The sequence below is a fragment of the Periplaneta americana genome, chromosome 17 (genome assembly GCF_040183065.1).
Source record: "Periplaneta americana isolate PAMFEO1 chromosome 17, P.americana_PAMFEO1_priV1, whole genome shotgun sequence".
Taxonomy (NCBI): Eukaryota; Metazoa; Arthropoda; class Insecta; order Blattodea; family Blattidae; genus Periplaneta; species Periplaneta americana.
The window spans coordinates 50,073,893-50,087,004 of NC_091133.1; the positions used below are offsets into that span (position 1 = coordinate 50,073,893).

The 13,112-nt window shown below is 35.1% G+C and overlaps 1 protein-coding gene across 1 annotated transcript in view; it reads right to left on the minus strand.

Moving 5' to 3' along the window:
• Positions 1-1,342: 1,342 nt before the first annotated feature.
• Positions 1,343-13,112, minus strand: part of LOC138693077 (leucine-rich PPR motif-containing protein, mitochondrial-like) — a 55,940-nt gene continuing 44,170 nt past the window's right edge. Inside the window, exons 11-15 of the mRNA XM_069816662.1 lie at positions 12,037-12,373; positions 9,487-9,697; positions 3,964-4,228; positions 2,522-2,681; positions 1,343-1,666 (exon numbers count right to left, since the gene is read on the minus strand). Of these exons, the coding sequence (XP_069672763.1) occupies positions 1,425-1,666; positions 2,522-2,681; positions 3,964-4,228; positions 9,487-9,697; positions 12,037-12,373 (1,215 nt within the window). The 3' untranslated portion in view covers positions 1,343-1,424. The remainder of the gene's footprint in view (positions 1,667-2,521; positions 2,682-3,963; positions 4,229-9,486; positions 9,698-12,036; positions 12,374-13,112) is intronic.

Genomic DNA, 13,112 nt, shown 5'->3' on the forward strand with positions numbered 1-13,112 from the left:
AGGCTTATATGAGCAAAAGATGTCACTGTATCCGAGTAGTCGAACATAATAACTACGCGAGAATGAATAGTCCATATAATGGAATAAAATCAGAGGGGGTGGGGGGGAAATTTATGCAGAGATAATTTAGTACCCTAGCACCGGTAAGACTGAAATGTACTGTGAATTCCATGTCACTTTTTAACACCTCAGTGCCAAACAGTTTTATGTAGAACTCACCATATAGACTATCACTCTGATGTAAGTACTCAGTGTATTGTAAGTATTTTTATACTATGTTGCTTAAGTGATATTTACTGCCAATTTAATTTCCTTTGTCACTACAGTTAGGCAATTGTCATTATCAACATCACTTATGCCAAAGAAAGTTATATTAGCTTACTTTTAATATTACACATACTTAAATTAAACGTTTTTATGTTCATTTGAGTTGCTAATCGAATATAATTGTGCTGTGTGTATATACATACTTACAGATTCCGGCAGAATGATTTCCCCGATTAGAAATATACATAACAAGAGCAACATAGATCCTATTCTGAATTTTATTTTACCATCTTACAGAAGAATGTTTGCCATTTTGAAATCACTTTGTTTTAAAGATAATATCATCCTAATGCTTGTCCTAACTATACACTTCTCAAACAGTGAGTTTAGTCATTCATTTAGTCATTGAGTCAGTCACGTTGCCCAAGTTCCTGAACCACCATAACTTTGTATGGATGAAACTTGAGGTCTAGGTGTAAGATTCGTTTCACACTGTGATCAGATATTTCCAATACCAGAGCATGTTTAATGGCTGAATGTCGTGATAATAGCATGCCTCACTGCTGCGATATTCTTGGGAGCCCAAACGTTGCAACATCTACCGACCGACTTCTGTTTGAAAGTTGAATCTTTTGTCTGACATTTCTCACCCATATCTGTAGGGTTTTTCTTATCAGGAATTGCACAGAGCTGCAATCACAGTTACCATTTTCTTAAAAATGCTCAACAACAAAATGCACGATATTCATCTGTCCATGCCATGATGGTAACTGCAATAGCATGCCTTGTGCTGCTCAAAGATATATGCCACTCAAGCGACACTATCAAGAAACCTATATGGCAGACAATTCAATCAGATCATTCTGCCGGACCCTGTATATACACTCGATCAGATTGATGGGCCTCTTATTCAATTGTATGGGCCAGCCACGCACTACAAAGCAACAGAATCAGCGACTTTGCAGGTGTTGGGTAATATCATCCTGATGATGGAATCTGTAAGTAATTCTGAAACATTTCAGATATTAAGTCTCAATACACAACATTCTTCTTTGAAATAATTTCCATTAAATAATACAAGTAGATTAAATGTTTTACTAAGTGGGATTTATATACACATGGTACATTCTTAGGATTCTGTCAAATGTAAATACTGTTTATTGTGAAAACGTTCTTTCCTTTGCATCCCCTGATGTCTTTGTGATTTGCTTCGGTATTTTCGATTTACTGTGCACAGGCAGAGATTTCTCTTCACCATTTGTCACAACAAAAGGAATTTCACGTTTGTGGCTACGCAGTAATGCTGCTAGAATATTTAGGAATTCCGAAGATGGCTGTACATCAGCATCTTGAATGGAAGTCCAGAGAGATAATGCTCCATCGCAGTCACCACGACGACCTGTAAAATCACGAATCTTATAACTTTAAATCATTTATACTGTAACCACTTTGCCGAACTCTGACCAATCAGTATTTTTTCAACAGGTTGTCATTTACAGTGGTGTAGTGTTTGTCAATGTATCCAAAGTTGGAGATTCAAACACAGCTACAGTGCTGTAATTTTAAGGAGAAGATGAAATATTTAATACACCTTCTATCAGTAAGGAAGTAAAGCTGGAAAACTCGTGTTATACATTTATAGCAAGTAGCTGGAACATGGCTTAGGCAAAATTCGCAGCCAGCTGTTTCCTCATTTCAACAGAGTTCCTTGCTTTGCAGACAGATTATTTTGTAAGATAATGTCTTAAATCTGGTTGCCAAAATCTTTGCACGACATTTTGTGAGACTATAAAGACCTCACAGACACAACAAGTAACAAGGGTACAGAAAATTTAATGTAATAGCCTTTAAAAGATTGTACCATTTAGGAACCAAACAGAATCTGCATCACAACCAATATACTTTCTGAAGAGATGGCTTAGTGGTTGGAGAACATGCAATGAAATCAGCATCTAAGCAACATTATACGAAATATGAATCTGTGAGGCATTTTACACAAATATCTACCAAGAATTATACAGACAGTTACTGTTCGAGCCCAAACTGGATGCATTATCAAGAATATGGCGTATCTATACAGATTCAATAGATTGGACAGAAGAGACCTAGATAGTATAGGAAATTGAATTTGTTCAAAAGATATGTATTTCTTGGTCCAATGCACTAATTATCTTACTGTGAGTGAAAAATTCAACAAGTTGCTCATTATTCAGCCACAAAGCAATACTGGCATATTTTACTATAGGTCACTCACCATAAAGCTGTAACATCGCCATATATACAGGACCCACATCAAAAGTGCTAATACTCTTGCTAGCTTCTAGCAGGTTTTTCAGCACTTCTAGCTTGTTCTCATTAGCCAGTCTTTTAAGGCGAGCAGTGAGATGATCTCTCCTCAGCTTCACATGTGGTTCCTGTTACAAATACCAGAGACTTAAATGTACTCTAATTCCTAACACACAAAGTACTTCCAACTTTTTGATTAATCATGTTAAAAAGCTACTGGTCGATTTTCAGTATCTCCATATATAGCCAATTAAGACTTTTATAGAATTACGCTAGTCTTGAAGCAAATAAATTTAATACATACTGTTGCATATGCTCGCAGCAAATAAGCATTCATATATTACTCTGTGTGCACATTCTCTACTTGATATTCATACGTTTCAAGGTCTCTAGATGTCACTGTCAGGTTCTCTCATCCCATTTCACTTATGTCTGAAATCTTTGCGCCATCAATTGCTGTTGTCAAGCAGTACGTTCTCCTAAAGTTATCGAAATATCTGTTTTGGAAACTTATTTTATGAAATATATATATTTAAAAACAAATTCCTTCCACAACCCAACCATAATGCAATGTAAACAAACTTAAGAGTTGGTGCAAATATGGCAGCATGCGAAGACCTGATTTATCGACGGACCTTGATACGTTTGTTTAAAAGATAGCAGTAAATAAATATTTTAAGAGTGAAGTATTACTATAGGTAATTTTTATTCACTTTTTCCAACTAAAACAAGTCATAATTTTACAATCAGTCAATTATCCATCTCTTTCTAGGATGATCCACACTTCAACTTCCTTTTTGGTGATCTGTTGCAATACCATTTCAGACATTCTAAACATATAATAGCCCATTAACTTCTTCTTCTTCTGGAAATTCATTAATTAATTGACTGAATATAGCACATGTAAAACCATTCATTAATAGTAAATACGAAATAAATTCGTTAACTATACTTGTTTTTTTTAAAGATGGGACATGACAGTTAAGCGGCCAAGCTTGGAACAACAGTGCTATGTTGCCAAAATGGATTACCACGTTGTCAGCTGATGGAAGCTAGCAATTGATGTTAAGATGGCTGATGTTAAAACATTCATTGACAATTGACGCGAAGATAAGAAAACAAAACAAAAATCGACACTGAATCAAAGACAAAACGTACCAATGCTACCATTGTGTGCACAGTAAATGTCGTCAAGAAAGCCATTAAGCACACTCCACATGGGAACGGTTAAGTTTGGCAACTCAACCGTCGTTACCATAGCAACAGACATACCACGCTATGTGACATTCAGTTTTTTTTCCGATAGCAATGCTCCTGTCATGTCCCATCTTTCAAAAAAACAAGTATAGTTTACATATAGGCAAAGATTACGTGTTATTTATCAACATTCTAAGAAAATAAATATATTACCATCAGGAAGTGCTTCAATTGCTTGATCAATCCCATCTCAGCTAATGCTACAGCCAATGTCACATGTGTACTTGGAACACCATGAACTCTAGTGCAGGCATTTAATACTTCCTGAAGGAGATTTGCAGCCTTTTGTGATGGTACTCCACTTCCTTGCTTATCTGCTTTTACTGCAAGCTGGCACAGCAGCTCATGTTGCAGAGGTGTTGCTTTGTGCTCTTTTGTACATCGTTTGAATTCTCTTACAGCTCCGTCAAAGTCATTTCTGAAAATACAAATCACAATTTATAACAAAAACCATTCATGAGATATGCAGCTTTTAGGTAATACTCTTGATTATGGGAAATATTAAGGAGGACTTTGTACTTGCTGTAGCCAATACAGTTCTGGAAATCGAGTATTTCTTTCTTTAGTAATATGCAGGTTTGTCAACAGTGGTAGGAATAAAAAAAAAATGAACTACCTCACCCTGACAAAGAAAACGGTTTCTAAACATTAGATCAGACGCCCTTCCTCAGAAAATTAAACATGAATACTTCTCCTGTAAAAGGGGCTGCAAATTAATATAATTTGAAAATATCTGTAAAGAAAAATTATGTTTTTCATTTTTAAAGTAAGAAACATCTAAAGCAAAAATCGTTATTAATAATGCAATTTAGAATAAGTGAATTAGACAACAAGCTACACAAATATTAACAACTATTAGAATCTGAGAAGAAAAATCCATTGGGGTATCAGAAATGAAATTGGTAAAATCTCTCTTAAATATATGACCATAAACCTAATTAAGAGATAAATCAGAAAGTTAAAACTCGGAACTGAAAAAAAAAAAAAACAAACACAAAAACAAAAACAAAAAACAAAAAAAAAAAACAAAAAAAAAACAAAAACCCAACAAAAAAAAAAAAACAAAAAACAAAAAACGAAACTAAAATAAATGGTTGAAATACATAATAAGAATGACCCCTTGAAATACATAACAAGAATGAGTTCCAACAAACATATAATTTTAATTAATAATTATAGACCAAAAGGCAGATCGGTATGATGACCTACAAAGAGGTGCTGTAATCAGTTATTGGAATCTTGAAGACAAAACAAACCAATGAAAGATCTGAAATGATCTTAAATCCCTATGACTGCATGTAGGGCTATGTCTATACAGAAATTAAGGTGGTGGAATTAGGATAAGTAAATACAATTTGCTGTAAGATTTGTGTGTTTTCAATGAACGTAATGAAATAAGCTATGAATAGGAACACCAGATTTTCGGGAATGATTTTTTTCATGAATTTCTGCCAATCAGAGGGAAAAAATTTTTATAGGTCTGAACAAGACTCATTCTGTAGACACATTTTACGATAGCAATTTATCATGAATTTTGTTCTTTTTCCAGTTTTTGCGAAATTAGCAATTTTTTTATGTTAAACACTATTTTAATTTTTTTTCATTATTTTTTTTTTTATCAAATATGACTGAATTGTGCATTCATCAGTCACAACATTCCATTATTTTATTTCCGAAAATGAAACATTTAAAATAAATACGAATTTAATGATTGAAAGAATTTTAGTTTTATTCTTTAAGTGTGCAGAAATCTGATCTGAAGAAATGTAACTTTTCGTCCTTCAAAGGAATTTTACAATGTTACATTTGTTTGGATAAAATTTCTGTACATTTAAACGACAAAACTACAATTCTTTCAATCATTTATTACCATAATACACTGCTCTGTTAAAATGGCTGAACATGTTGGGAATTCAATCAATTTACTTACTTACAAATGGCTTTTAAGGAACCCGAACGTTCATTGCCGCCCTCACATAAGCCCGCCAGCGGTCCCTATCCTGTGCAAGATTAATCCAGTCTCTATCATCATACCCCACCTCCCTCAAATCCATTTTAATATTATCCTCCCATCTACGTCTCGGCCTCCCTAAAGGTCTTTTTCCCTCCGGTCTCCCAACTAACACTCTATATGCATTTCTGGATTCGCCCATACGTGCTACATGCCCTGCCCATCTCAAACGTCTGGATTTCAAGTTCCTAATTATGTCAGGTGAAGAATACAATGCGTGCAGTTCTGTGTTGTGTAACTTTCTCCATTCTCCTGTAACTTCATCCCGCTTAGCCCCAAATATTTTCCTAAGCACCTTATTCTCAAACACCCTTAACCTATGTTCCTCTCTCAGAGTGAGAGTCCAAGTTTCACAGCCATATAGAACAACCGGTAATATAACTGTTTTATAAATTCTAACTTTCAGATTTTTGGACAGCAGACTGGATGATAAGAGCTTCTCAACCGAATAATAACAGGCATTTCCCATATTTATTCTGCGTTTAATTTCCTCCCGAGTGTCATTTACATTTGTTACTGTTGCTCCAAGATATTTGAATTTTTCCACCTCTTCGAAGGATAAATCTCCAATATTTATATTTCCATTTCGTACAATATTCCCGTCACGAGACATAATCATATACTTTGTCTTTTCGGGATTTACTTCCAAACCGATCGCTTTACTTGCTTCAAGTAAAATTTCCGTGTTTTCCCTAACCGTTTGTGTATTTTCTCCTAACATATTCACGTCATCTGCATAGACAAGAAGCTGATGTAGCCCGTTCAATTCCAAACCCTGCCTGTTATCCTGAACTTTCCTAATGGCATATTCTAAAGCAAAGTTAAAAAGTAAAGGTGATAGTGCATCTCCCTGCTTTAGCCCGCAGTGAATTGGAAAAGGATCAGATAGAAACTGACCTATACGGACTCTGCTGTATGTTTCACTGAGACACATTTTAATTAATCGAACTAGTTTCTTGGGAATACCAAATTCAATAAGAATATCATATAATACTTCCCTCTTAACCGAGTCATATGCCTTTTTGAAATCTATGAATAACTGATGTACTGTACCCTTATACTCCCATTTTTTCTCCATTATCTGCCGAATACAAAAAATCTGATCAATAGTCGATCTATTACGCCGAAAACCGCACTGATCAATGGCTTTCCCAAAACACGCCATGAAATGTTTCATATAAAACAATTTTTATCTCGAAATGGAAGCAAAAACTAGCAAAATTGTATTAACTTTGTTTGAAATATCTCAATGAATGACCTCCTGAAATTAATGACATTACTTACAGTTCATTATGTGTGCATGTGTGTGTGTGTGTATAAGCACGTGAGAATAACCCTTAAATATTGTTATTGTTATTTATCCAGCTGTATGTGAGTAATACTAATCTTCATGTATGTACTGTGCATGTGTCTATTTCGCATCTATGTCAAAGTACAAGTGAATAATATTATTTTTTTTAATATATTGTAACCTTCCCCCCTCCCTCCCCTGTGGATTATAATAAACAATGTATGTATGTATTCAATGCCTACCCACTTCACTTTACGTGATTCAGGTTCCGCATATTGCGGATAGATGGCAGGACTGTGACCCATTTTCTTTATTTATAATAAACAATAAACTCTTCTAAGTAGGTTATGTATATACAGGTTGATTCATGAAGACTGTGTCATAGTCTAGGATCTGATTCCTGACATCATTGTGAAGAAAAAAGTTCATATATACATGTGTCCGATTTTGAATAGTTTTAGATAAAATCACGGTTCTTCCTTCTGTAATGTGTATCCTTGTGAATTTCTCTCTCTCTGGCCATCTGGAGCTGTGTGTGTTACAGTAGAGCTGATAGCAGCAACACAAAGTCTCGTGACATCAAGATCAGGGTTAGAGATAACGTGACACCAGTACAACATTTCTACCTAGCATTCGAACAACAGAAGTTAGGAAATGCATCGCAAACAGTTCATACTCGGGCGACTTCATACATTACCGCAGAAGGTGAGGTCTTTGAAAACTGGGTTTAATACAGATTATTCAGGTGGGAAATAATGTGAATGTTTTTTAATGAATTTATAATACACTCAGTAACATTCTCGTAAATGTCCGCCGAGTTAGCTCTGTGGTAGTGTGTCTGCCTTCAGACTAGCCCGCCCGGGTTCGATTCCCGGTGGGGTCAGAGATTTTAATATAAAATTTCTACCACAGGACTAGAAGAGATGGCGGTGCACAATTTCTAATCACTAGATTGTGCACCAATATGCCTGGGTTAAATCTCAAATCTCTTCACAGTGCATATGAAGGGAAGGCATATGTCACTGTTGATAGTGATTCATCCATTGGATGGGGATGTTAAGCCTAGTGCCCCCCCTTGGTGCTATTCGACAGGAGTAGGCTACGTGCCAGCACCAGGTTTTCCCTCCTCCCTTCCTCATCTTCATCATCACTCATTCCAGACACTACACTTAAACACTTACACATACTCACCCTAATACACAACATAACTCTCCACAGATACACATCATGTACAATGTGACCCGCCGGAGTGGTGTACAACTAGAAAATGGGTCACAGTTCTGCCATCTATCCACAGCATGCGGAACCCGAATCATGCAAGTGAAATGGGTGGGCTTTGGATACACACATACACACATCCTCGTAAATAATTTAAATGCTTAAACCTTAATAATTTCTACGTTTATGTTTAACATTCACTCAATTTTAAAAATATGACACATATTTAAATTAACTTTTTTCGTCACATTGATGTCAGAAGTCAGATTCTATAGTACGGCACTATCTTCGTGAATCACCCTGTATATGCAGACCCCCATCACCTATAGAAATAGATTTGTTCACAGTGCTGAGTACATATACCGAATATGACGTAAGAATTTCCATGGTGGCCGAATTTGAATGACATCAGTGTAATTTCTGTTCCACCAAATTTTTTATCCTTTCATGTTTTCTATTAATGTAGGTCGAATTTATATATGTTACACATCAAAAATAGAATAAAAAGATTAGCATTGTCTTTCTGTTTGGTAACACAAAATTACAAATAATGAGTAAGTTACTCTCAAAACTTTTTCTATGCAATTCCGCATTATTTATTTAAGCAAACAACCCTTACAATTACTTAAGTAAAAATAATTTATGAGTAAATCCTATTCAATTTAAAGTAGATATTTACAATTGATTGTTAAAGGCAAAAGGCAGGTAACATTTCAATAAAATGAGCAACCCTTCCTGACATTTAAATACTTATGATGAGGAATAAATTCTCGCTATACATTTTGAGACTTGGTACAATCCTGATTTTTTCAAGACCCTTTCTCGTTGCTCTATTTTCGTAATGACTAGGATTACGTTAGTGTTAAACATTAATTCCTATAGATATTTTTAAGCCCTGCAAGTTTTTTGTAAAGTTTTTAATTGGAGGTATAATTCTGTGTACAGGAAATTCAGATCTTTTGTTTGCTCTTCTTCTGTAATGGCTAGCATCACGTAAACAGTTGCAGAACAATTCATATGGATGTTTCTAATACATACAATATATATCATTTCAAGAAATTCTCATTCACTTTTCTTCAATCCAACTTAATTCAGCACACCAACATAAACAGCATGGGGCTAACTAGTTAAAGCTACAACAATAATTACAACTTACTTAGAAAGATAAGCTCTAATGAGAGGTCCGAGCAATATGTTATTGATGGTGCAATATCCATACTCTGTAAGTTTCTGTAGCATAGTTCTTGTTTGTTCTGCATTTCCATTCACTGCTGCAGCATTGAGAAGTCGCCAGCAGTTACGTGACACTGCAGGCCCGCCCTTTACTGTGTGGTTACTGGCATGTTCTTTCAACATAGCAATGGCAACTGGGAAATTAAAATAGAATTTAATCACAAATTAGAAACCAGTCTTCTCATAATGATTTATACTTTCAAAAAGACAGAAAAACTGCTGTAGGCCTACATGAAAAAGCATAACTAATTAATCTTTCATGGGGAAATAAAAAACTACGGAGAATGGAAAGCTGTGTTTGGTGGCCCAAACGAAAAAAATGTTAATGCCTTGTTTTGTATCTATTCCTGTTTTAATAGTTATTTCAAGATCCAATTAATACTGCTACTACTTCTATTTATTCCTGTTCTCCTTGTTTCTATGTGCATCCAGACTCAGTATCAATGGTGCAATGTCTCAATTTTTTTTTTTAATTAATGGCGGGTACTTGACTTTCATCATTCACCCAAGCTCCCCACCTACTGGGCAACATGCAGAAGATTGTAGTTCTTTCAGCCACCATGAAGGCATTGCCCTTGGTGCACTATATGAGGCGAACTACATAACACTGTATGATGATGATTAATGGAGCAATGATAGGGGAAATGGGAGTACCCCATGAAAACTTATCACCAAACACTGTCTTTATCCATCACAAATTCCAGCTGGACCTGATGGAATTCGAACTGGGGTTACCAGTATGAAAATTCCATGCTTTAGCCATTTCGCTAATGGTGTGCCTATGTCTTAAATATAGGATGATGCAAAACAGTTGTTACAAACTGAAAATGATCAAGTAACTTTGATAATGAGAGCATAACGAAATAAATCCACAAACAGAACATGTTTTTGGATTGTCTTAATATTACCAATGAACAAAAGAAAAAACCAATGTCACATAAATGGCCCTGACTTTACCATTCTACAGAGTTTTCCATTATAAGGTCAATGGGCACTGCAAAGTTTCGACTCTCCCATGCGAGCTACTGGTTCCTGCCACTTTTATACTGGCAGCAGCACTGAGTGGCCAGTATTGTGGAAGTCTGAGTCAAGTGCAGTGCATTCATAGTCTTTTGAATAGCCACATGTTCATAGTTTTTGTATACATTTTTATGTAAAGCATGAGGAATAATTTAGAACAAAATATTTTTATTTATCATAACTTTGTTAAGTGTGGACGTTGGAAGAGATTCTTTCGAAAATATCCTGTTCTTCCTGCTTCTAACAAATCTATGAGCTATAGATTAGTGAGTAAAGTTCGTCCTTTAAGATCGTTTTTGGATGTGAAGCCAAAGAGACGAAGGCAAGTACTCACAAAGGAGAAGTGGATGAAATAGGTGCTGCATTAGAAGCTAGTCCTAAAAGTCCTTGAATTGTTTAGTGCAACAAGTCGACATATACGTACAAATGACCACATACGTGGCTACGAAACTTCTAAAACTGAAATCATATAAGACAAGTGTAGTGCACAAACTGTGTGGTACCTCCTGACAGTGAAGCAAGAATAAATTATTGCAGGTAGTTTGGTGTTTATAGTGATGAAGCATGGTTCCAGCTGTCTGGATATGTAAAGTCTCAGAACAGTTAGTATTGAGTTCTGAAAACTTCCATGCTTTGTTGGGAAGCAAACGGAGTATAGTGCGCTGTATCTGAAATGAGAATTATTGGCTCCATATTCTATGAAAACACAATAAATTCAGAGCAGTACAGGTTCAACATAATGACTCCATTTTTTCAAGAACTTACTTATTACGAAAAAAACAAATCACACCATGCAGGACAACACACTGTCAATGACTCAATTGAAGAAATCGAATCGGTATTTGAAGACAGAATAATAAGCCATGCTTTACAGCCTCCGTGGTCCCCTCATTTAAACCTTTTCAACTTTTATTTATGGGGAGAATTAAAAAAACAAAGTGTACAAAAAAATCCTCTTACTCTCGAGGAGCTTAAGAACAATATCCAGCGAGAAACTGATACCATGTCACAAGAAGAACTCTGTCGTGTTTTCAGTAATGTTTTCTGAAGGACTAAGGCGTGCCTCTGAGCAGAGGGTCGACATTTCAAGCACCGATGTAAGATAAGTTATGTTGTATGATTTCTAACTGCAAATTTGGCACTGAGTTATCTATGAAAGGCAGCTATGTTATAAGATGCAAAGGTCGTGTGGGCTGTGAGATTTATTCACATTCTTAACAGAAAACTTTGTATATTTTACACGATATTTAACAAAACTAGAAAGAATTATAACATTTGTGGAATGATAAAGAATATGAATTATGAAACATATAAAACATATTGAGAAAAGTGCATTATCTTTGTGGGCTTTTTTTTTTAAATGTAAACAGATTTTACCGAGAAAATTACAAAAAATTAAAACTAAGTACATACAAACTAAATAATCATAAAAAAAGACTTCACTACTTCTCACCTTCACTTTTATTTTCAGAAACAAGAAGTGTTGCAAAATCTAGAATTTTGTGTTCATCCAGAATAAAATCTGGAGCCACATGATTAAGATTCTTCAAAGTCCTCTCTGCTTCAGCAAGATTTCCAACACGGACCATTAAATCAAAGAGCATAGCCAACATTCCAGCAGAAAACTCATACCCAGCAACTTCAAATTCATGTTTGGCTTCCAGTGCTTTCTGTACATTTCCTTGACGACAATACTCTTGAATTAATCTACGTAGCACTCCACGCTTGTTGAGATCTTTTGATTTCAGCTCCACAAGGTGACATTCCAAATCTTCTAGACTCATTTCTCGCTAGAACACAAATATAAAACTAAAATTATATAAATTGAACAAATTTATGTTGATGTTTCATTAAAGATTACTTCGAAGGTTGGCTTCAATATAATATGATTAAATATGAAATTATGTGTACATTAAGAAATTAGCAGGTAAAAGATAAGTATGTAGGTAATCTAGAGAAAATCTTCGCACTATCACTCACGTTTTAGATTATGTCATTTTTCTGAACAGACCATATGGACTTAAAGTAGGCTTGTATTTCTTTACTCATGTGCAATAGAATAAAATTAATCAAGTAATTTTCCTCGTGTATAATATATGAAATAGAATACAAATGCACCATATAACAGATTGTAAGATGACACCAAATGTAAAATGACTCCCAAACTCTATGAATATTGGAAAAAATGGAAAAATCAATGTTATATAATCTCTTTAGTAACATACAAATGAAAATAAAATACATTGTTTACAGCTATTTCAGTACTACTATCACTGAATTCTGGGCAATATCTATCATTATTCTCGTACAATGCGTTGTCTAGTGTATCACCAAGCTTGCAATTACCTGACATTCGCCTTACAGTTGAGAAAAACGTCGGAAAAATCTTAACCAGTTAATCAGCAGCATAAGCAGGATTTGAATCCATGCTTGAGCACAGCCTCAGAGTTAGCCTGTGAGACCAACTCACTACCATCTGGTAGTATATTATATTAAAATCCCATCATTAGTATTTGCATGACACTCTTC